The sequence below is a fragment of the Staurois parvus genome, unplaced genomic scaffold (genome assembly GCF_062004578.1).
Source record: "Staurois parvus isolate SC_StPar_1 unplaced genomic scaffold, SC_StPar_1.0 ptg000415l, whole genome shotgun sequence".
NCBI lineage: Eukaryota > Metazoa > Chordata > Amphibia > Anura > Ranidae > Staurois > Staurois parvus.
In genome coordinates, this window is record NW_028318211.1 from 832,861 (window position 1) to 858,217 (window position 25,357).

Below are 25,357 nucleotides of genomic sequence, written 5' to 3' on the forward strand. Positions count from 1 at the left end.
TATGGGAGTTGGACGGCTTTGGGAGAGAGTGTCAACAACAGCCCCTTCACTTCTGCAGGACACCCCACCTGTCACAGGTACACGCTTCACAACAGGCTGCTTGTTCTAGCTTCCAGAAACAAGGAACTTCTTATAGTGTAGTAAGACATTATTACCATAAAAATTTATAAAAAAATGCCACTCAGATACAAGGTTCACAGAACCTATAACAAGCATTTAAAGGAAAAACAAGATGAACACAGATGGCAGCTCCTGCATGCACCAGAAAAGACATCACAAGCTTCCATCCTACACGTTACACCGCAAGTCACGAGGCTTCTTCAGGGATCATGATTTTATTTTTTGGCAAAAATTTTTGGAGTTCCTTGTTCCTTATCTTTTGAGCACCTATCCATCAGAGTGGGGATGATTGTTCCTGAGAGTGCCTGGAGAGACCTGTTGAAGCAGAGGATCCAGTAGGATTCATATTGAGTGCACGATGACCTATATTTTCTATGACTCAGCTGTTAAGGTGAGCGTGCATGCCTGAAGGTGGAGGAGCACCATAGATTTGCACACCTGTTGCATTACTTTAAATGTTGGAAGAAAGAGACTGTTATATCACGGACTGCATTTTGCACTTTATTAAGTGTTATCTTTCATCATTTATCTGTTTTTTTTGTATATATTCAGTAGAGCTGCTTATCCCTTTTTTTTTTTTTTTTTATTTCCTTTTACGGGCTTTTCGTGAATATCTAGCCCAGTTGAACATTTACTTGATTCATCACAAATTTATTCCATTGGGGGGCTCATTGCTCAGCTGAGCATTTGTTTTACAATCATTTTATACTGTGTTTTTGTTGATTTTCACACTTTATGCTTCAGGTCAGTCAGATGTTTATTACAGCTCAGCCATGTGTTTACTGCTATTGTGATTGTGTTATATTTCTGATATATGTTTCACATATTTTACTGCTTTTCTGTTTTTTTATACTTCAGCTCAGCCGGGTGTTTATTGTAGGTTGGCCAGGTGTTTATTGCAACTTGATTTTGATTTATTTTTGATATGTTTCACATATCATTTGGATTTAGTGGCTCAGCCAGTTTTTTTTTTTAATTTACTATTAACTTTATTTGTTTCACAGATTTATTCTATTAAACATTGGGTTTGAGTCTCAAGAGGGTGTTAATTAAGTGTATTTTTTTTTGGTCACTAAGGGGCAGCACAGCACTATTCTTGGGGAGGCCCCCTACATTGGAGAAGGTTCCTAAAGCCAGGAGAACATCAGCAAAAACTCCAGATTCGGCAGGACAGACAGGAACTAGCAAAGAGCTGAGAGCAAGACTAGACTCAGGACTTGAACATGTGGATGAGAACCTCTGTCCCTTTTTATATATTACAGCACAAGTGGGTCAGACCCACCAAAATAAAGAGCTGGGAAGCTGCAGCACAATGTTAACGCCATCCCTCCAGCAGCATAAAATAATTAGTAGTAGGCCTACAAGCTGATTGCCCTGGAGCCTGCATCTTTTGAGAACTAGTTTACGATATTATTTCTTATATTCTATTTCTGTGCTCCCAGGTTCACTTTATCTAAATCTCAGCATTTAAAACATACCACTGTACACTGGACCTTACTGCCCAATTTTGCCATTGGAGCCCCTGGTTAAGAAAATCATGATATCTAAGGCACTCCATTATTTTGATCAATTATTCTACATCTCTGCTGGCATGACTCCTATTCACAAATCTGTAAATCAGCAAAATGGGTTATTTTAACCACTTGACCTCCAGAAGGTTTTACTCCCTTCATGCCCATTCTTTGCTATTCAGCACTGCACTGCTTTAACTAACAAATTGCTTGGCCAGGCAACACTGTACCCAAATTAAATTTTTATCCTTTTTTCACACAAAGAGAGCTTTTTTTGGTGGTATTTGATCACCAGACTATTTTGAAAAAAAAAAAAACCCCAGTATTTTCTAATTTCTGTAATAAAACATATCCAATAAAATCACATTTCTTCATAAATTTAGACCAAAATGTATTCTGCTACTTTTTTTGGTAAAATAAGATCCCAATAAGTGTATATCATTTGGTTTGTGTCAAAGTTATAGCATCTACAAACTATGGTATGCATAGTGGAATTTACGCAGCTTTTACTTTGATTGCCTATCACATTTCTTTTTGAAAATTCTCTTTATTGAGTTATAAAGTAGAGAATACAAAACAAAGCCTATTAGGCATACCCAGGCTTGATTAAATCACAATAATAATAACAAAAGCAAACAAATAGAGGAAAAACATAACACACAAATAGGGTAAACCACAACAAACAAACGACAACAGCACTCAATGAAATCACAGGGCTTATATATGGCAGAAGGCAATTCCCACAGAAGGAGAGCACAGACAACCCCCACCAAGGAACAAACAAGGAAAAACAACAAAAAACAAAAAAAAAAGGGAAAGGGTTTTTGTGCTAGAGGTAGAGAACCACCACTTGATCCTAATCAAGGCTAGAAGGGACCGACTCAGAAAAGTCAACACAGATATGCCACACCTTCGTACATTTAGCAGGACACCCCCTGGATTCATAAGTGTATTTATATAGAGGGAGAACTGTATTGACCAGATGTTTCCAGAAACTTGATGTGGGAGCATGAGGGGACTTCCACTTTAACAGTATCGCTTTGTGGGCATAAAAAAGCAAGAAACCAATCAAGGTTCTCATGGTGCGAGAGACAGCCAAGGCCTGAACCGAACCCAACAGACAAACCTCAATAGATAATGGTACAGAAACCGTGGTTATAGAGGCTACTTTAGATTGTATGCTCCTTGAGAGTTAGGGACTGATGTGAATGTACAATATATGTATGTAAAGCACTGCATAAATTGACGGCGCTATATAAGTACCTGAAATAAATAAATAAAATATACTGTCAACTACATCTGTCCAGTATCTCTGGATAACCGGGCAGCTCCAGAAGATATGCAAACTGTAGCAGGATCCTCAGGGCAACGCTAACAACCAGAAGGGTGCGCTGGGAAAATCCGTCGCAGCCTCTGAGGGGTGTAATATATTCTGTGCAGAATCTTAAACTGAATCAATCGGTCATGAGTAGAAACCAGTTGCTGCACAGAATGCTCCTATATGTCCCCAGAGTCTAAATCAGGCACTTCCACGCGCCATTGCGCAAAAAGATGTTCAAGGCCAATATGGACCGACGGCCGAAGGCTTTATAAATAGAGGAGAGGGGTTTCCTCAAGGACTCATCCCGCAGTATAGACTCACACCCTATCTCCAAAAACTGTAGTGGACCACCCTGAAATTTTAGATGAAAAGCATGACGTAGTTGAATGTATCAAAAAAAAAAAAAAAAAAAAAAAGGAGTCGGGAAGGGCAAATTGGGCTTTTAAGGAATCAAATGTTCTGAGCATACCACCATCACAGATCTGCTTCAAGTACCTAACATTTTTCAATGCCCAGACCTGAGGGTCAGGGAAAAGAAAGAATGATTTTAAAGAGGGATTCAGCCATAACGGAGTATGGGGTGACCAAATTCGAGACTCTAAAGGAAAATGCAACAGCCAGGCCCTAAGAACCGCTCTCCCCTATATAACAGGTTACAGAGGGCCTCATAGGAACCCATGAAGGCTGCCTCCAACACCACAGCAGCATTGGTCTCAGCAACCACAATCCATTTGTGCGCATGAGAAAGCATCACTGCAAGATAATAGGAGTATAGGTCAGGACAGGACAGCCCCTTCTCAGTCCAGGGTCTCTGCAGCACCTTCAGTTTAAATCTAGGCTGCCTCAAACCCCAAAGGAAATAGACTACTGCAGCATCAAATTGTTTTAAATATTTCCTTGGGATGCAGACCAGAATATGTCGAAGTACATAGAGGAAGGAGGGAAGGAGTTTAATTTTGGCTAAATTAATCCTACCACTGAGGGAGAGTGGAAGATTAGTCCATGATGTCATACATTGCTTCACCCTCAAGAGTAAACGGCAAGAAATTGAGCCTACAGAAATCTAGGGGATTCGAAGAAACAACAATACCCAAATATTTCACCGTGGAGGTGCACTGCAAGGGAATGTCAGGATGAAGCAAAGTTTTATCACTCTGGTCTATAGGGAGAATTTGAGATTTTTCCCAGTTAATCTTTAATCATGATAATGGCGAAAAACAGAAATCAAGGCCAAGGCCACCTTAAGGGAAGGACCCAGATCATGAAGAAACAATACCATATCATCTGCATATAGAGCAACTTTCTCTGTAACAGAGCCCAACTGAATGCCCCGAACCTCGGGGGACATCCGCAAGGCCTGAGCCAAGGGTTCCATAACTAACGCAAAAAGGGCAGGTGAGAGAGGACATCCCTGTCTCGTCCCCCTACCCACAAGGAAAGGGTCAGAAAGGTCGCCACCCAACTTGATCTGGGCCTGAGGGTCAGGAACTAAAATGTTGGCCAAAACCCATCAGTTCTAACACTTTATTCATATAAGCCCAGTCAACAGAGTCAAACACCTTTTCAACGTCAAGCATGACCATCACCCGGGAGGATGACTCCACCGAAGGGAATTGAATATGTGACAAAACGCGTCGCAAATTAATATCAGTAGATTTTCCAGGAATAAATCCAGTCTGATCTATACTTAGGAGAGAAGGAAAGAGTTTCCTCAACCTTTATGCTAAAATTTGTCAGGATTTTTAAATCATAATTCAATAAGGATATGGATCTATAGGAGGAGAAATGTAAAGGATCCTTACCAGGTTTTGGTATCAAAACATTGTGGGCCTGATGCATAGAGGGGGGGAGGACACCCTGGGCCAAGCTTTCCCTGAAAAGATCATAAACATGTCGTGCCAAATCTGAAATATATAATTTATACCAGTCTCCAGGTAATCCATCTGGTCCGGGGGTTTTACTGGGCGAGAATAAGCGAATAGCTGCCTCAATCTCTGAAATAGTGATATCTTTGTCATGTTCAGCCACATCCTCATCTGACAAACGCGGCAAGGAGAGGCTCCAATCTATCCTCCAAAACCACAGGGGGGCGAGGACTATAAAGAGACTGAAAATAACTTCTAAATTCCTGCAGGATCAGGGAATGCTCTAGAAGGAGATCGTCCGTGGAGGACAAAAGTTGGGGAATTATGGTCTGTTGATGAGATTCAGCCACTAAACTTGCCAATTCTTATCACCAGATTCAAACAATCTGCCCGCAAGAAGGGCTGCGTCCGCATGGGACAGGGACGTGAAATGAAGTTCCAGCTTCTTGTGTGCCGCAGTCAACCCGGCATAATTGTCCTCAGTAGGGGAGCCAGTGAATGTAGAAACCATATTAGCAACATTAAGTTCCAACACAGAGGTGGTACTGGCGAAATCCTTCCTTGCTGTTTTAATGGCCGAGATATATTGCACTCATGTATAAGCTTTAAAGGCATCCCAAACTAAGAGAGGAGAGGTAGACTGAGCATTAATTTCCCAAAACTGACAGCAGGACCCAGACAATAACTCCTGTACCCTGGTGCTGCGGATACATTTAGGATCCAGTTTCCAACAGCCCGGGTGGCTCCCGCCTCCCAACTGCAATGTTAACTCTAGTGGAGAATGATCAGAGATACCTACCGGTAAGTAAGCGGCCCTCTGCACCAACCTGGACAATGAACGAGAGCCAAATGCCAGATCAATGCCAGAGGCCGACCGATGAGTAGCTGAGAAACATGAGTAGTAACATAACCCAGGATGTTGAAGTCTCCATAGCTCATTCAAACCAAAGGCTTGGGACCATATCTCCAAATCCAGACAAACGGTCCTCCTAGGATTCGAGGAGTCCAAAGAGACGTCAAGTACCGTATTAAAGTCACCAGCAATAATCACCTCAGAGACCTGTATCAGGGCCAACCGTTCCTGTATCTTATATAATATCTCAGCAGAGAAAGGCAGTGGCAAATAAACATTGACAAAAGCATATTTCACATTACCAATTTCCAGGATTAACATAATAAAGCTGATTCCAGGGTCTAAACATACCTGCACTGCAGTACACTGTAAGTATTTATTCAAGAGTATGGAAACTCCTCTCGCATAACTAGAATATGTAGCATGAAAAGCCTGTTGTACCCAGGCCCTTCGGAGGGATAATATTTTACTACCCAGGAGATGAGTGTTGCAAATGTGCGTACCAGTGACTGACGCAGTCCTCCATTTTGTTAAGAATATCCATGTTGTCCCTCATTTTTCCCCTTTTCCTCTCTGTTAATCCACAGGGACATGTGTGTTGGAAGGGTCACAGGCAGGCTAGAGCACAGCAGGGAGCCCAGAGCTATAAAACACCTCTCTGAGTAAGGTGCCTGGCTGTCTAAGCGACCTGTGCCATTTAACACCTCGTAAAAAGATAACAGAGCCTTCCCAGGAGTTCAAGGCATTCCAACAAAGTACGAATCAGATAAACACTTTTCAAAATCCATTTTTCCCCTATGTCTCTTATCTTGGATTATGAGAGACTTACATAAAAACCAGACATATCATCAGATTGGCTAAGAGAAGACAAACAATTTGATGGGTCACTCGCCTTGTCTCAAATACATAGGAAAGCCGAAAAATAGAGCTTGTGAACCGTTCAGTGTATAATTTCATAATTCATATCTAATCAATCCTCAGACGTGTCTGCATAATAATCTACCCGTGGGTGGAATGTCACTTGTGCAGATGGAAAGTTATGGGCCAAAATATATGAGTTATTTTGGTTCTAGTTTAGGGCTACACCCAGACCTCCATGCCCTAAACGGGGTATTGGTCCTTGACTTCAGAGACACCCCCTGCTGGGGAACTACAAATTGGGCTGTCAGGTCTAAGAGAGTTAAGTTGAAGACGTCTCACATTTTAACATCAATACCAACTGGGTAGACCCGTGCCCTTTTGCTCTGAAACTTGGATCTGCTAACCCAGGACTTTGGCAAGTACCTTAACCCTTTCACCTCTCTCTGATATCTCTTTTCTGTGCTGTTGGTCTCTGTATGTTTATATATATAATCTTAGTTACATCTTTTCTGTAAATATTTTTATTGCACCCGTTTGACCTTTTAGTAATAAATCTTTCCTTCTGAAAGTGTTGAACTGTTTCTATAGCTTCTCTCTAAAGAGAACGCTACTGTGTTTGTTTAACCCTCTGTATAACCGTGTTATACAGACGATTACCTCAACCATTATAGTGTTATAACTGATATCATCGAGTTTCCTCTTTCTCTGTACAAAAAGGAGGTGGTGGCAGTGTGAAGGGTTAATTGCGTAATTAACCTGACCCAGTAACAATCGCTCAGGCTGCCGGTACATCGATTGTGGTCCAATTAGCTGGAAAATTGTTGTGCAGGGTGCAGCTGGGTGTGGCATTGTTACGCACGTGACATCGTGTTTTTAGATCGGCTAGTCCTTCGGTCATGAGTTTGGCGAGAAGGGCTGGGGTCTGACGCCACGATTGTGACAGATTGGCTGGCAGCGTACGTGGGATAGTTGCATTAAGAGCTTCATTGCAGTGTTAAAAAATTGGCTCTGCACTGAAGGATTGTAACCTTTGTGGAGACAGTTCTTAGAAACAAGCAGTGCAAAATATATATATATATATATATATATATATATATATATGAGAGAGCGAGAGAGAGACATACATATAGTAACAGCTCCTTCCTTTTTCTACTTTCTATTCTATCTTTGCTTGCAATTATGCCTGGTGACGCAGAATACAAGCAAATGAGCAAAAGTGATTTGAGTGCAGAATGTGCCTCACAGGAAATGGACGTCGGTCGCAAAACCCGTGAAGATTTGATTCGGGATCTACAGGAGCATGATAGCCGAGTAGATCAGAACTCGGGGGTACTTCAGCATGACGGGGTTCCCGCTACCTACGTTCCCAGTGGCTCAGAGACAGCCTCGCAGGATGGGTATACAGAGACTGACACTGGAGGATCACCGAATGGTATCGTCACACCAACGCCTGAGCGGGCCAGCATCGGAGTGCCTGTAACCAGCAGAGACTCTCCTCAGATGCAGGAAGCCCTGAAACGCATCATGGAGACAGATCCTATGGCATACTTACAGCTCCTTGACCGCCAGGCTGAGAAAGCGGCTGACAGAGAGGCTGCGGAATGCCAAGCAGCGGCTGACAGAGAGGAACGCCAGGCGCAGAGGGAAGCTGATCGTCGGCACGAGCTGGAGATGGCGAGACTCCAGCAGCGACAGGTTCAGAACCTCGGGTCCCTAGAGCACAGGGACGCCTCTCTGGCCGTGGGCCCAGCAGCCAAGTTTCCAGTGATGGAAAAAGATAGTGACATTGACACATACTTACTGTCATTTGAAAAAACGTGCCGTCATTACCATGTGCACCTCAACTCAATGGGCTTGGTACCTGACACCAGGGCTACGAGGCAAGGCCCTGGATGCATTTGTTGAAATGCCAGAGGGGCAGGACGACGATTATGAAGCTTTAAAAGATGCCATCATCCGGAAGTACCAGATGACCCCAGAAGTGTACCGCAAGCGGTTCAGGTCCATGCAGAAGGGACCTGGGGACTCTTACACGGATGTGGCGAGTCGCTTACGCACCACATTCCGACAGTGGACTAAGGGACTGAAAGCTGACTCCTACTTGTCTTTGGAAGATCTCATGATACGAGATCAACTTCTACACATCTGCCAGGCTGACGTCAGACAGTTTGTCCTGGAGAGAGAGCCAGCATCTACTAAAGCTGCGGCCAATTTGGCAGATACCTTCGTCCACACACGAGTGTCTGACCATCGCAAGGCTCCTCCGAGCGGCTGGAAATGAGGGAAATCGCCCCTAGCAACCTCTCCTACGCCAGTAAGTCAAGCTTCCCCTCTGCCCACACCTGCAGCGCTTGGAGCCAAGCCATCCCTACCCAACAACCGCAGATGTTTTACCTGTGGGAAAGCTGGACATCTCAGGACTCAGTGTCCTGAGCAGAAGCAGACGACATCATCTGGCCAGCAACTCTTCTTCCGTGCTGTTCGTCCGCAGGAAGATGCGGGTAACCCCCGCCAACTTTCAGCCAGTCACTGTGGGCAACTGGTCTGTAACTGGTTTTCGGGACACCGGGGCAGAAGTCACCTTGATCCGGTCAGAGGTGATTGAGCAAAGGAACCTCATCCCAGGAAAGTTCCTTACCCTCACAGGAGTTGGGGGGACCTGTTCACGCATACCCTGTGCCAAGGTATTCATAGATTGGGGTGCGGGAAGGGGGATGAGGGAGGTGGGGGTCTCGGCTGAAATTCCCACACCTGTTTTGTTGGGTGCTGATCTAGGCACTCGTTTCCAATTATGCCCCTGACGAGAATACCCGGAAGGGCCCCCTGAAACTCTCTGGACATGCCAAGGTACTGTGTGCAGATATTGGGGTAATGTCTGGGCAACCTGTGGATGGGCAGAGGGAGGGGGCTGGGAATGGAGTGGGGCTACAAGATTCTCCATTAGCTGGAGAACGAGAAGAAAGCCCCTTGCCTGGGGAGGTATCGAACTCATGTGTCATTGATATGATAAATGTAACTGTTGATAATGATGACGATGATGAGAATATCAGTAATGTTGGTAATGCTAATGATGGTTATGATATTCATGATGAAACAAATTATGCATTTTCATTGTTGGGGGTCAACCACAGTGCTGTGAAGGGGCAGAAGTACAATCTCTGGGGGCTGAGCAAAGGGATGGTCTGGATAGGCCTGTCCCTTGCCCAGCCTCAGAAGATTATGCCTTGATAAGTGCCCAGCCATTGGCCTTGCATGGTACTGGGCAGCCAGCTGGGACTTGTAGTTCCACGCATAAGGCAGCACTGAAAAGCAACCCACAAAAGGAACTTCAGAGGTCAGCTAGCTGAGGGCTTCCCTGCTGAGGAGGGTAAACAGCTGGCTGGGCCTTGTAGTCCCACATGCAGGCAAGCACTGGAAAACCATTCACACAGGGATTTCAGCCTCTGGCTAGATGTGAACTTCCCTGCTGGGAAGAGTAAACACAGGCCTGACAGGAAGAATGGCCTATCCGTAGGGGGTTGGAAGCCTGAAAGCATGTCATCTGATCTGACCTTATTGGTGTGTCATTAGGCAGACAAAAGTGTCCTAGGCAGGGACAGCACACTTGGATTGGGAGTGCAAGGGGCCTTATTGGGGTTGATGCTCGGATTTCAGAGAGAGGGCTGCGATCCTCAGCTCCAATCACCTTTCCTTGCCACTCAGGTCCCGAAGCTGCTGGCAATGCCTCTGATAGATAGTGTCTGGATTCAGGAGAACCCGGGGAGAGCTCACCGTGTGGTTCAGGAGTTAGACGGCAGAATGTCTGCCTCCCTCCTGCATTCCGCCAACATCCTCTCCCAGGAGGTGCAGGCTGAATGGGCCAAAGAGACAGAGGGAATGGCGCAGTCAGGAATCCAGGGGTCAGCTCGAGTCTGGGCATCCCCGATAGTCTCGATCCCCAAACAGGATCCGATGACCAGGCTTTTTGAGTACCTGGGATAACTGAGCGCCAGCCCTGTGGGTGTGGCACACCCCATGGCCGGGGGGCCATGAGGTAATGAAGCATCCGGAAGGTGCCTGCTGTTTAACCATCATGGACCTGAGCAGGGGGTATGAGCCACCATCTCTAACCCAGGAGGCTCAGGACGAGTCAGCCTTCACTACCCCATCTGGCTTTCCTGAATTCACGGGAAAGCTAGTTGGGGTTGAGAACCCCCCAACCACCTCCCCAGGGGTCAGGGATAACCTGCAATACGGAGTGGAATTGGGTATAGTTGCCTACTTTAGGGGCCTTGCAGTGTTCGTCCCTGTCTGGGAAGAGCAACTCGGGGCCCCTGTCACTAGTCAGGAACCAACCGCCCGTGCCTAGTCTGACAGTCGAGAAAGGTAACTGTCAGAGGGGCATGTCAGTGGTTCAGCTTTGGGAACCAACGGTAGGAAGAGACCCCCAGAGGTCTGAGCATGGGGAGGCTGAGGCAGTTGTGGCCTGGTCTGCTCCCCAGGCCAAAAAGCAGGTTACGTCAGTCGTGGGTGCAGCTGGCTACGGTAAGACGCCTGGGTGCAACTATCATGGCTCAGCTGGACCTGTGACTGACCTAGCAGACAGGAAACTGGAGGAAGTGGTGTCCTGGATGCTAGCAAGTAAAGAGGACTGTTCATCTTGGATGAAGGTACCTGTGGACACATCTGGGAGGCAAGTTCCAGAATTCACCTGTCCGATTCCGGTGCACACAGGTGCCACTACCTTCGAGCCAGATGTAGTCCTAGGCTTGAGGAAGGAGATGGGAGAGGGAAATCTCCTTCTCTACCTCGACAAGAAGCTACATATCAATATGTTAGCAGATGACACCCCTGAGCTGAAGTGTTTTGTGAACAGGTGGGCACCCCGGCAGTCGCCACGATATTCAGATAGCCACAGCCGACTGGGGCTCACCCGTGACCACTCACTTGGTCGGCACAAGATTCCTTTTCGGACCGAATTTGGTTCTTCCACAGTGCAGCGGTACCAGGGCGACCCAAGGTGAACCTCTGGGCAGAAGTCGGTTGCGTCAGGAGGGAAATTGTAGTTCCCTCCCATGCAACCACCTGAGGGGGAGGTGTCGCAAATGTGCACACCAGAGACTGACGCAGTCCTCCATTTTGTTAAGAATCTCCAAGGTTGTCCCTCATTTTTCCCCCTTTCCTCTCTGTTAATCCACAGGGACATATGTGTGTTGGAAGGGTCACAGGCAGGCTAGAGCACAGCAGGGAGCCCAGAGCTATAAAACACCTCTCTGAGCAAGGTGCCTGGCTGTCTAAGCGACCTGTGCCATTTAACACCTGCACAAAAAAAAGAACCTAAAAGATTCCTCCATTCACATCGATCAATGTACCATATTTTTTGCTCCATAAGACACACTTTTTTCCCCCCAAAAAAGGGGGGAAAATGTCAGTGCATCTTATGGAGTAAATATGGAGCGGCTGGTCCGGTATTTCCACCACCACTACCGTGTCAGAATTCCGGGCCAGCCACTCAACTCTTCTGTGCAGCAGAACTTTACCTGTTCCTCGGTCCAGCACTGTGCAGTCTTCCCACGCCGGCATGTTTAGTGTGGGCACCCGGCGTCTTCTGGGACACATGACAGGTCCCAGAAGATACTGGGCCATTCACAAAGCACAGCGCTTCTCGCGCACGCACAGTGCCGGGTGCCCGCACTAAAGGGAGCACAACTCCGTGGAAGTGGGAGCGGGTACCTGTCAAATTCAGGTATCCGCTCCCCCTCTCTCCCCAAAGGTCCGCAGTCTCTTGGTCATCTCCTGTACTGTCTGCAGTCTCTTGGTCATCTCCTGTACTGTCTGCAGTCTCTGGTCCATCTCCTGTACTGTGTCCGCAGTCTCTGGTCATCTCCTGTACTGTGTCCGCAGTCTCTGGTCGTCTCCTGTACTGTGTCCGCAGTCTCTGGTCGTCTCCTGTACTGTGTCTGCAGTCCATTGGTTCAGAATATTTTTTTTCTTGTTTTTCTCCTCTAAAACCTAGGCGCGTCTTAGGGTATGGTGCGTCTTATGGAGTGAAAAATACGGTAGATGAAGAAATCTCTACCAGAAAAAAGTGAAAAAAGTACATGCTAAGGCATAGGAGCTACCGCCTGCAGATCACCCCAAACTCCTAATCCTGGGCATAAGAAAAAAAGAACAGATTACTCCATTCACAGTGATTGATGTTACATAGCATAAAAAAAACACTAGTCCATCTAGTTCAACCAACAAGAAAGAGATATTGGAAACTCCCATGTGCATACAATCTATACTCACAGTTGATAAAGAGGAAGGCAAAACAAATACCCCAATAAAGCATAATCCAGTTCACTCCAGTTGGGGGAAAAAATTATTTCTTGATCGCCAGGGAGGCAATTGGTAATTCCCAGGATTAACTACCCCTGCTGTGGATGAAGAAATCTCTGCCACAAATAAGCAAAAGCATAGTAGCTACTACCGACTGACCAACCCATGCTCCTAATGCTTAGGTATACACATTTTTTTTCTCCCTCTACAGCACTGCAGGCACTGACGTGTATTCTGAGAGCAGCACCCTATTTTACTTTTTTAAACTGTTTTTGTAACATTAACCTTTCAGAAAAATAACCTTTCAAGTATTTGATTTTAGGGTCTCTCAAAAGGTGATAGTTTCCTGACTATCTAACATCTTTAGAAAGCGTGCTGTACCCTAGAGTAAAAGTCCACTACGGTGTGGTAGGGACAGAAAATGGCCTTGATGCAGAGGACAGGTTGGCCAGGACAGGAAGGACAAAGAAAAAAAACAAACAAAAAAAAACACAACAACAGGTGTCACGTCTTATTCCGCTTTTAAACATTTTTTGGATTGACGCAACTGCATCTGGATTTGTGCTCTGGGCCTAGTGATGGGCCTACTCTGGGCCTAGTGTTCGGTTTGCTGTCAAACATTCAAACCTAAAGAAAGTTGGACTGCGAACTTCGAACAAAATGCAAGTTTATGGGACCAAACTTGTAAATTCAAAAGTGCCTATTTTGAAGGCTTATATGCAAGTTTTTGGCCATAAAAGGGGTATGGGGACTCAGATACTGCCCTGAGGGACATGAATCGATGAAAATTTTTTTTTCAAAAAGTAACATTTTTAAAAGGGGCAGTCATTTTTAAGTAACAAAAAAAGAAAAAGAAAAATTCCTTTAAATATCATGCTGCAGCAGGACTGACATTTTTTTTCAATTAAAATTTTTATTAACAAAAAACAAAAAGACTTTAGGCCTGGTAGGACTTTTGAGGATTTACCCCCCTTCCCGACCAGGCCATTTTTTTGCATTACGGCGCTTTAACTGACAATTGCATAGTCATAAAATGCTTCATCCAAATGAAATTTGTCCTTTTTTTTCCCACGAATTGAGCTTTCTTTTGGTGGTACTTGATCGCCTGTGTGTTTTTATTTTTTGCGCTAAAAAAAAGACTGACAATTTTGAGGAAAAAAACAATATTTTTAACGATTTGCTATTAAACATGTTCATTAAAAAAAATTAAAAAAATCAAATTTCGGCATAAATTTAGGCCAAAATGTATTCTGCTACATGTATTTGCTAAAAAAAAAATCCCAATACATGTAAATTAATTGGTTTACATGAAAGTTATAGCGTTTACAAATGGCAGTATATATATATACTGGGATTTTATTTATTTTTACTAGTAATGGTGGCGATCAGCGACTTATAGCGGGACTACGGCGGGCATTCTGAAACTGGGGGGAACTGACTTGGTGTCACGGAAATCCCCAGTGACACCAATATAGTGATCAGTGCTAAAAAAAAAAAAAAAAAAAAAAAGCACTGACACTGTACTAATGGCACTGAGCAGGAAGGGATTAACATGAGGGACAATCAAAGGGTTAACTGTGCACTGTTTTACATAGTGCTGTGTCCGTGTGCTTCTCTGTAAGCACACTGCTTTGCATTGCTGTGCTGTGCACAGCCAAAGCAGTGTGCACGAGCTGACAGGGAGGAGAACTGTTTTGTTTACAAACAGTTCTCCTCCCTGTCGAAGATGCTCGGCAATCACCAGCCGGGACCCGGTGATTGACAGTCGCGAATGTCGGCGCGGGTAGGGTGCGTGTGCACCTTCTACATATGATCTGATCTGTGATTGCTTTGCTGCGGAAGGAAGTGAGGATCAAAGTGGAGCAGGGGCGGACTGACCATTTGGAAACTTGGGCACTGCCCGAGGGCCTGGGGTCAGTAGGGGGCCCCATCAGATGCCCCTGGTACCTTTTTCATAGGCTTTTTTGAGTTTGGGCAAGGACACAGGGGCCCCATGATCCCCTATTGCCCGGGGGCCCCATGAGTTGTCAGTCCGCCCCTGAAGTGGAGTAGAAGAAATATTGTGTCGGAGGAGTTGTGTTAATTTAAAGTGGATCAGCCAGTCAAACAGCCGAAGTCCGTAAACCCGGAATGAAGACCAGGTGAAGATGGAAGCCCTGTCAGTGGTGTCAGCACATCGCTGGAGGGCTTGGTTCTAAGGTAAGTCTTTCATAATGTGCTAATATGCTAGCAACGCTTTAATTTGCTCAATGAAAGTAACTTTTGTGCACTTAAAGTGGTTATAAAACTTTGTGTGCAGCCCCCCTAATACTTATCTGAGCCCCATCGCGATCTAATGATGTGCACAAGAGCCTCTGCTCTCCGTGAACACTTCCTCCTCATTAGCGGAGACAGCAACAGGAGCCATTGGATCCCACTGCTTTCAATCACAGCCAGTGAGTAGGGTGGGGCTGAGCTGCGGCTCTGTGTGTAAATGGACATGCAGGGCAGCGGCTTGGGAATGAGCCTGCTTGGGTGCCCCCATAGCAATCTCTGCGGGCACTCAGCAGGAGGAAAGGGCCAGGAGTGGCAGCAGGGAATGCAGAAAGAGTAGGATTAGGGCTGCTCTGTGCAAAATCATTGCACAATGTAGGTAAGTATAACATGTTTTTGGTTTTACTTGTCTTTAATATAACTTGAAAAAAAAATCATAGACACGTTACATTGTAAAATGTATTCACTATGAGTCAAATTGACCCAGACCCCGCTCTCCTTGTCTTGCCTCCTAATTGACTACATTTGTATATTGATAGGTAAATGTAAAAACCAGACCCATGTAGGCCAGATGGCACAAACCATACTTACTTTTAGAAAAAAGTACCTCATTTATACTTGCAATTTGGTACTACAGAATATACCTCACACAAATATTCAGTTATCTGTGAAACTACACTGTCCTTAAAAATGGAATCCAAAAAGCGAAACACATGCCAGGACCTCCAGACAAATCCTCCATAAGGTTGAGGTTTACTAAAAAATGTTTTACACATTTTGTACAGTTTGAGATGAAGTGAGCTGTCTTTATCTTCAACTACAGACAAAAAAACATTCCAATAAAAAAAAAAAAAAAAAGAAGGACTTAAGACAGCCTACCATCGTAATTATACCGGTCTTTCGTTAGGTTTCCTCCATCCGTTATATACAACAGAAGAGGTATTACCTTTTGGAATTGTAGCATTTGGTAGATTGAAACGAGGGTTTCTAAGGTTCCCCGTGTCAGCTTTCTGAATAAGACAAAAGCCACTCAGTTAAAGCTGAATTATAGGCAGTTATTAAAGACACAAATTAATGCAGCTCTGTAATCAAATAAAGTGGAACTATACTTATCTTGGATCCAGCGATGCAATGTCTCGGAGGTCCCCACCGGCAGCTGACATCTTCGGGCGGTCGGCTTCTGGGTCTCCATCGCTGGCTGCTTTCATTGGCCCGGTGGGGGTGACTTCGTTCCTGCACGTGCCCAGAAGTACAGTCAGCTTTGGCATTTACAAATTTCTCTAGTAAACTGCTCCTTCACACCCATTTTTTTTAAGCTTTAAAGTTCCACTTTAAAACATTAATTTTTAGAGGGCAAGCAATGTAGCTACCTAAATTTGACCTAGTGTCAGCCTTGCCCAGTCCCTGTACAGCAGGGCTGGAGTGTGAGAGAAAGACGTAGTACAAGGAACCAAACGGTTCATGTGCCGACAAGGAACATGCTGATAGCATGAAAAAAGCAGAATGTTAGAGAAACAAACCCATCACTGTACTGCTTCTCCTTTTACTTTTCAGTTACAGGCTGGGGCAGGTCCAGAATAACCTGAGCTCAGATGAAGAGGTTTAAATGATGCTGGCCATAAAACTAAAGACATCTTTTGGCAGAAAAAAGTACTGGCTTAAGCTCTGGATTGAAGACAAATATTGCAGCAAAAGCTGGTTTTATTAAATCATTTTTAATGGGCTATTCATTTTTATTGTGTTATTTTTGGCTGGTGTTCTGATTCAAGCCCTTGTGCTACAGGACCATTGATGCTATAGAGTGAAAGTCCAAAGGTTCAAAAGTCCCCAATGTAAAGGACTCCTCCAGACTTAAAGGTTTTCCACTGCTTCAGTGGAACATCCATCTAATATACAGTATGTGCTGATTTTCCTTTCATAATACGATATGCAGAAATATGCAGAATATTTTCCATTATGTTGCAAAGAAGTAATTTTTCATAGAAAAATTGATATTCGTGACAGTCATAGGAGTTATTTTCCTTTTAACTTGGATATAGCTCTGAACAGTGCATTTTTCATTTCCTTATTTCGCAGGCTATAGATCATAGGGTTGAGAAGGGGAACAATAACAGAATAAAATACAGACACAACTTTGTCCACTGGGGAAGAATTCTTTGCTTTTGGACGTATATACATAAAAATGACTGTTCCAAAAAATATGCCAACAACGGCAAGATGAGATGCACAAGTGGAAAATGCCTTTTGGCGGCCAAGAGAAGAAGGTATCCTCAAGATAGTAATGATCACAGAAACATAGGACATAAATGTGAAGGTGAAGCATCCAAGAATAACTGTCCAAGCTACTGCGGAAAAGATGATCTCATTCAGCCACGTTTCTGTACAGGATAACTGGAGTAGAGGACTGAAGTCACAGAAGAAATGGTCTATTGTGTTTGGACCACAGAACACTAACTGTGTCATCATAACAGCAGGCAGAGAGATGGATAGGCAGCCAGCAAGCCAAGACATAGCTACAAGCTTTCCACAGATAGATCTACTCATTAGGGTGGTGTAGCGTAGTGGGTAACAAATGGCCAAGAATCGATCATAGGCCATTATAGTCAATAGAAAATGTTGTGTGGCCCCAAGGAAGAACAGAAAGTAGAACTGGGAAATGCAGTCTCTAGTAGAGATAGTTTTATTTCCTGTACCTAAGTTTGTTAGCATCTTGGGAACAGTAACAGTTGTGTACCACATTTCAAGGAAAGAGAAATTTCCAATGAAACAGTACATTGGTTTGTGAAGTGATCTCTGGAATGTCACCAGGGTGATTATGAGCAGGTTGGACATCAAAGTCATAGAGTAAATACTTAGAAAGAAGACAAATAAAAAAAACTGAGTGCTTTTGTCAAGGGAGAAACCTAAGAGAATAAAACGTTCTATTAAAGTGTGGTTACTATACATTTTGCATTCTTAGTTTCTATCTTGTGATGATGATCCTGTAATGATAAGACATAAAATAAAACATAAGTATAGCAAGAAAAATAAAATAATAGTTATTATTGATGTACTGTATATAGTGTCATTAACTCCTATGGCATTATATAATATATAATAAATATGACAAGAAAGGGTAATATGTCAAATATCCCAAAGAAAAGTGTATACAGCTGTAAAATAATAAGAAGCATCAGGAAAGGAAGCCCTGTCTGTATGAGCTTATAAAGTGGTTCCTAACCTTTGAGTCACAGACCCCTTTAATATTATGATAAAAGCTATGGCCCCCCTCTGTAGAAATAATCAAATAAAAAAACTTTGCGTGAAATGAATATATGTACTTTATTTTAATTAAATTGAATTGCCTCATACATGCACAAAGTTTGACTAAAGTAAAAAATTTTAACAAAAAAAACCTTTTTCATGCAAACATTAATGACCACTCATTACAAAAATGAAATATAATCATCTTGTGCAAATTAAATAAAACAATTTTATTCTGCTCCAATCTACTACAATTACTACTACTACTACTGCTGTTATTACTACTACTCTCTTTCTCTCTATCATTCACACACTCTACAAATATCACTTTTCAGCCATACTGTGAAAGAAATTGTTGTCAATTAAGCCTCACTAGTATAAGAGAAGATAATAAACCGTGATAAAGTGGAACATGAGAATTAGCACTTGCTATTAAAGAATGGCACAATTTGGCAGTTAGGCAGAGAACAGTGATACAAACCTAAACAGTCAACATGGGCCAACAGCAAGTCAGGAGATGCTTAGAGGCCAGCATTATAAGCAGTGGTAGGGTGCATTTTTGTCAGGACCTGGTTCACCTGCTGGTAGCACTGTGGTTCGCTGAGCAGAAAGCTATAGATTTCAATGTCCACCACTAGGTGTCTCCTGGCGGCCAGCAGTTTTTGATAATCAGCTCCACCTGGACCCTGCTGCTGGAAGGGTACTTAAAGCCGAAAAAAAAAATAAAAGTCAGCAGCTACAAAAACTGTAGCTGCTGACTTTTACAATACAGACCCTCGGTCCGGCGGAGTCCTCACCACCGCTGGTTTCACCGGCAGTCTTCTCTCCCTGGCGCCAGCATCTTTAGCGTGGGCACCCAACTGTGACAGCTTGCGGCTTCACAGCCAGGTGACCACTGCGCGAGAAGCGCTGCGCTTTGTGAATGGCCCCGTAGTCTTTTGGGACCTGTCACGTGTCCCAGAAGACTATGGGGAGGGAAGGGAGGACAACTTCTGCTTGCCTAGGCGTTCACAGCAGAAGTGGGAGCGGGTACCTGTCAAATTCGGGTACCCGCTCCCCAAAGGTGCCAATCCTTAATGGGGAGCGGGGGACATAGCATTAAACCGGAACTTCCCCTTTTGGGTGGAACTCCACTTTAAAATGTTACTAAACCCACAACAGTAAAATCAGTCTGTATATGCAGTATAGCATGCTTATTATACTCACTGTGGAACCTAAGGGGTTAATCCCCGCATTGTGTAAAAAGGCTGTTTGATCCTGGACTTCTCTGATCCTACTACTATCCCCAATCAATCTGCTGATAGCACAGAGCTCTAGGAGTCACTCTGCACATGCTCAATTGAGTGTGTACAGTATTACTAAAGCGTTTTTTTTTTCGTTGGGAGGGCGCATGTGATCAGTACAGGGCCAATCAGAGAGTTGACTGCACTTCATGAATGTAACAGATAAAACGTCAGTTTATTGATTCTTCATGTAAAAACAATAAAGATCACAACTCCAATGTAAGGACAGGGACAAGGTAACGCGTTTCACACAAATAACATGTGCTTAGTCATAACTCTGTGCTGTCCAGACAGAGGGTCAGGGGTTATTCAGCATCATAAGACAGCCAGAGCAGAATGAAAACTCCTCTTTCAAGCTTTAGCTAGTGCTCTGCTGAACACTGATAGAAGTCACAAGCAGGGGCGGACTGACCATTTGGAAACTCGGGCACTGCCCAAGGGCCCAGGGTCAGTAGGGGGCCCCATGAGATGCCCCTGGTACCTTTTTCATAGGCTTTGAGTTTGGGAAAGGACACAGAGGCCCCATGATCCCCTATTGCCCTGGGGCCCCATGAGTTGTCAGTCCGCCCCTGGTCACAAGACTGCTCTAACTGCTGAGGAAAAAAGGTATTTAGCAGTTTATGTTTACTAAAATAATTGCATTTCCATTTTCTGTGTACTGTGGGAGACCAGATATGACGAATGCAGAGTCATGGGTTTAGTAATACTTTAGGCCTCTTGTATGCTAGTTCACCTTGTGTCAGTGTTTTGCTTTAGCTTGTCTGACAGCCTGATTTTGCTGCTGCCAGACCTTGTGTCCCCCGATCTTGCTCCTGCCTTGTTCCCCCCAATCTTGCTCCTGCCTTGTTCCCTGCCCTTTGTTGTTCCTTTTCCCAGTTTTGTTCCCCCTTCCCATGCGCTCCCTTCTCCTCCAGTTTTCCCATGCCTTGTGTTTATCTTGTTTGTATATATTGTATATAGCTAGCTGTTTTGTTTGTTAGGTTTATTAGTCCAGGTACTTTGTCACTGTTTGTTTTGTTCATTTTAGTTTATGTTTACTGCTTGTTGGTGTGTGCTTGTCTTTTGTTCACTGTAAATAAATCTCACCTTAAATATCCACTTTCCGTCTGCCCGTCCGGAATGTAATATGAACGAGTGGCAGCTACAGGACCAGCAACATACCCGTACGTCACTGGTGTTGTACCAACAAAGGGGGAACGCTGCGTGCCTGAGCGGGCACGCAACCCTTCTCCCCCCTATGTCTGCCGGAGAACAGGACCTGGTGATAAAATGATTACAATGAGAACAAAGCTGTTATGAATCAATCTGATTCATAATGATTCATAACAGCTCTGCTTCTCTTCCTGGTGAGCTGTGATTGGAACACAGCTCTCACATGGTACACGGGACCAGGGGTGGACTGACAACTCATGGGGCCCCTCGGGCAACAGGGGATCATGGGGCCCCTGTGCTCTCACCCACATTCAAACCACACTCAAAAAAGCCTATGAAAAAGGTACCAGAGGCATCTCAGAGGCCCCCTATTGACCCCGGGCCCAAGAGCAGTGCCCGAGTTCCCAAATGGTCAGTCCGCCCCTGCACGGGACCAATCACAGCACCCTGTACCATGTGACAGCTGCACCCAATCACAGATCACTGTATTTTGAACTGCCATAAACTTAACCCATCCATGACAGTTCAAAGCAAACATTACATTGCAAAGTGTAAAAAAAAAAAAATCCCTGATGAGTTTTTTTTTTTAAAATAGTAAAATAAAAGAAAAATAATGTTTAAAAAAAATAACAATATTGAGATACATTTCAAATACATTTTTTTTTTAACTACTTGCTGCCCATTCACAATTTGCAGGTGAGCAGCGGCTCTGGGCAAAGCGACATACCCTTACGTCACTTTCTATTTCCAGGTGTGTTTGCGCATGCGCGCACCCCCCGCTGCCCCCAGTGTCGCTCCAGGGAGAGAAGAACGAACATGGCACTGAGTAAGAGCACTACATTTTACACACACGTTAGATTAGTACATTTAACATTTAGATTTCCTTTTTTAACCCTTTGATCGCCCCGTCACCCAGCCAGTGCCATTAGTACAGTGTCAGCATATAGAATTTTTCACTGATCACTGTATTCCTGCCACTAGCAACAGCAGATAGCAGCTGGGTCAGTTAGCGCCCCTCCCAGCCAGGGTCAGCCGCCACCAACATGCGACAATCTCACGACCACCAATACGTCACGATCGCGGCGTCAGACCCCAGACCTTCTCACCAAATGTTGTCTGCTTCTGCTCAGGACACTGCGTCCTGAGATGTCCGGCTTTCCCACAGGTGAAACATCTGCGGGTGTCAGGCAGGAATGGCTTGGCTCCAAGCGCTGCAGGTGTGGGCGGAGGAGAAGCTTGACTCACCAAAGTAGGAGAGGTTGCTAGGGGCAATTTTCCCCTTTCCAGCTGTTTGGAGGAGCCTTGCGGGGGTCAGACACCTGGGTATGGACAAAGGTATCTGCCAGATCTGCTGCAGCTTTAGTAGATGCTGGCTCCCTCTCCAAGACGAACTGTCTGACGTCTGCCGGGCAAATGTGCAAGAGTTGATCTCATATCATGAGATCTTCCAAAGATTCATAGGAATCAGCTTTCAGTCCCTTAGTCCACTGTCAGAATGTGGTGCGTAAGCGACTTGCCACATCCTTGTAAGAGTCCCCAGGTCCCTTCTGCATGGACCTGAACCGCTTGCGGTACACTTCTGGGGTCATCTGGTACTTCTGGATGATGGCATCTTTTAAGGCTTCATAGTCGTCGTCCTGCCCCTCTGGCAGTTCTACAAATGCATCCAGCGCCTTGCCTCATAGCCCTGGGGTCAGGTACCGAGCCCATTGTGTTTGGGGCACATGGTACTGACGGCACATTTTTTCAAATGACAGCAAGTACGTGCCAATGTCACTATCTTTTTCCATCACTGGAAACTTGGCTGCGCCCACGGAAAGTGTGGCGTCCCTGTGATCTAGGGACCTGAGGTTCTGACCCAGTCGCTGCTGCTGCTGGAGTCTCGCCATCTCCAGCTCGTGTTGACGATCAGCTTCCCTCTGCACCACCTCTCTCTCAGCTTGGCGTTCTGCAGTTTCTCTGTCAGCCGCTGCTTGGCGTTCCTCTCTGTCCGCCGCTGCTTGGCGTTCAAGGAACTGCAAGTAAGCCATAGTGTGAGGGACCGCCGAGCGGCACCACTAGCACTCCACCGGTCAGGCGTGCCCAGAGTGCGGAGTCTAAGCCCCAGGGTACTTGTTCACCAGAGCCCCTGATGGTGGGGATGGACTTGGAGTACCCTGGGACCAGGTCGCCACTACTGAGCATACCTGTCAGTGGTAGGGGTGTTCGCCAGGGGCTCCAACCAGGGAGAGCCAGATGTGAGGAGGTCGGGTAACCCCGTTGGGATGGATGGATGGCTGAGCAAGTGCGAAGTCAGACGGGCCGAGTTGGTGACGGAGAGGACGGTAAGGTACAAGGGAGCGGGCAGAGAATCGTCGGGCCACACGCCAGGTCAGCAACAGTAGGTCAGAACTAATGAGGGGCATTCAGAAAGAGAGGTCAGGCAAAGCAAGGGTCTGGGCAGGAGAAATCAGCAGGTCAAAAGCAATCCGGGTCAATAACTTACTTAGGCACAGGTTCAGAATCACAGGATACAGGTAAGACCAGAAGGCACTGGAATGACAGCTCAGGGACATTTAAATATCCCGCCCTGCGCTGCCATTGGTGCCCAGCGGGCGGCCGCGGCTTCTACTGCGCATGCGCGAACACTGCGGCCGGCCCGGACCTAGTGCCCGTGTCCCTGCACAGGGCGGTGCACTGCGCCTGCGCCGGGACCATCGCGGCGGGGATCGAGGGGATCCCTGACATTGCCCCCCCCCCTACAGGCAACCTCCAGATGCCCACCCGATCTCTCCACCACGGGTGGTCACAAAGAAACCTCCGGACAAGTCTGGGTGCATGGACATTATGGGCTGGTTCCCAAGAATTGTCCTCAGGGCCGTAGCCCTTCCACTTGATAAGAAATTGGGTCTGGCCCCCCCTTCGTCGGCACTTCAGGATTGATTCCACCTCAAATTCTTCTTCCTCTTCAACTGTTACGGCTTCCGGGGGCCTGGATTCCCATTCCGGGAAGGCATCAGGGACTACCGGCTTCAGCAGGGACACGTGGAAGACTGGGTGGATCTTGAGTGTCTCAGGGACAACAAGTTCATAGGCCACTTCATTGACCATCCGCTTAATGCAAAAAGGGCCTATAAATTTAGGTCCCAACTTTTTTGAAGGGCAGAGCATCTTCAAGTTAGAGGCTGCCAGCCAAACCTTCTCTCCGGGCTGCAACACCAGATCTCCTCTTCGTTTCCTATTAAAAGCCCTTTTGTAATCTTCTTGGGCCTGACTGATGGCTTCCTGTAGTTTCTTATTGTTTGAAGAGAAAAAGGTTAGTGCATCCTGTGTTGCTGGAATTGGGCACTCCGGGACCAAATCCGGGAGGAAGACAGGGTGAAACCCATAGTTGGAGAAGAACGTGGACTGCCCTGTTGCTGAATGGCAAGCGTTGTTATACGCGAATTCCGCCAGAGGGAGAAGTGGTACCCAATCGTCCTGAGTAAAAGATGTGTAGCATCGCAAGTATTGCTCCAGGGTCTGATTGGTCCTTTCGGTCTGTCCATTGGTCTGAGGGTGAAAAGCCGAGGAAAGGGATAGTTTGATATCCAGGGCTTTGCACAATGCCCTCCAAAATCTCGAGGTAAATTGCACCCCTCGGTCCGAGACGATGTCTTCAGGGACCCCATGCAATCTTACAACCTCTCGAATAAAAACTTGCGCCGTCTCGGCTGCCGATGGAGTCTTCCGTAATGGTATAAAATGGGCCATCTTGGATAAACGGTACACGACCACGAGAATTGCTGTGTGGTCAAGTGAAGGTGGAAGCTCGACTATGAAGTCCATAGAGATCTTCTGCCAAGGCCGTTCAGGGATGGCTAATGGACGTAGCAGACCCCACGCCTTATTCCTTGAAGGCTTGTTCCGCTGGCAGATGACACAGGAGCCCACGTAGCTCTTACAATCCTTGGCCATGTCTGGCCACCAGAAGGAACGTCGGAGAAGTTCCAGGGTCTTGACCGGGCCAAAATGTCCTGCCATCGGGTGGTCGTAGTAATGTCCCAAGACTAGGGTTCGGGCTTCCTCCGGCACCACAATCCGGTCCTCCCTCCATAGGAGTCCCCCCTTGTTCTGGAGGGGCGCCCCATCCGGGGTAGACATGGCTGTGGATGCTCTCATTATCTCGGAGCGAAGGTTCGTCTGGAGGGCCAAGAAGTTTCCTGCAGGCAGAATAGTGTCCGGTACTGGGATCTCCTTGGCGTCCTCGTACATGCGCAACAATGCGTCTGGCTTCGTGTTTTTTGATCCCTGCCTGTATGTGATATGGAAATGGAACCTCGAAAAAAACAATGCCCATCTCGCTTGTCGTGGGCGCAAACGTTTGGTGGTCCTCAGATATTCCAGGTTCTTGTGGTCTGTGAATATCAGGATGGGGTGTGAGGCACCTTCCAGCAGGTACCTCCATTCCTCTAATGCGGTCTTGATAGCCAGTAATTCTCGATCGCCGATGTCATAATTCTTCTCCGCAGGGGTAAGTTTCCGTGAGAAGAATGCTACTGGGTGAAGTAATTCCTTGGCGCCCTTTCGCTGGGAAAGAATGGAGCCAACCGCGTTCTCTGACGCATCAACTTCTA

The 25,357-nt window shown here is 45.8% G+C and overlaps 1 protein-coding gene across 1 annotated transcript; it reads right to left on the reverse strand.

Annotated features, from left to right (window-relative positions):
- Positions 1-2,920: 2,920 nt before the first annotated feature.
- LOC149454806 (olfactory receptor 6C74-like) lies at positions 2,921-17,925 on the reverse strand. The gene is made up of 3 exons (XM_089686972.1): positions 17,114-17,925; positions 14,467-14,541; positions 2,921-3,044 (listed from the first exon to the last, which is right to left on the reverse strand). The coding sequence occupies exons 1-3, from the start codon at positions 17,923-17,925 to the stop codon at positions 2,921-2,923; spliced, it is 1,011 nt and encodes a 336-aa protein (XP_089543098.1).
- Between the last annotated feature and the right edge of the window lie 7,432 nt (positions 17,926-25,357).

Excerpts from the sequence above, each read along its gene's own strand:
- LOC149454806 (XM_089686972.1), bottom strand. The coding sequence starts at position 17,925 with ATGACTTTGATGTCCAACCTGCTCATAATCACCCTGGTGACATTCCAG. Across the intron at positions 14,542-17,113 it reads CTGTTCAGAGCTATATCCAA|AACTGTTTGTAAACAAAACA; the intron begins GTTAAAAGGAAA and ends GACAGGGAGGAG. Across the intron at positions 3,045-14,466 it reads GCTGTGCACAGCACAGCAAT|AGGCTGCGACGGATTTTCCC; the intron begins GCAAAGCAGTGT and ends TACACCCCTCAG.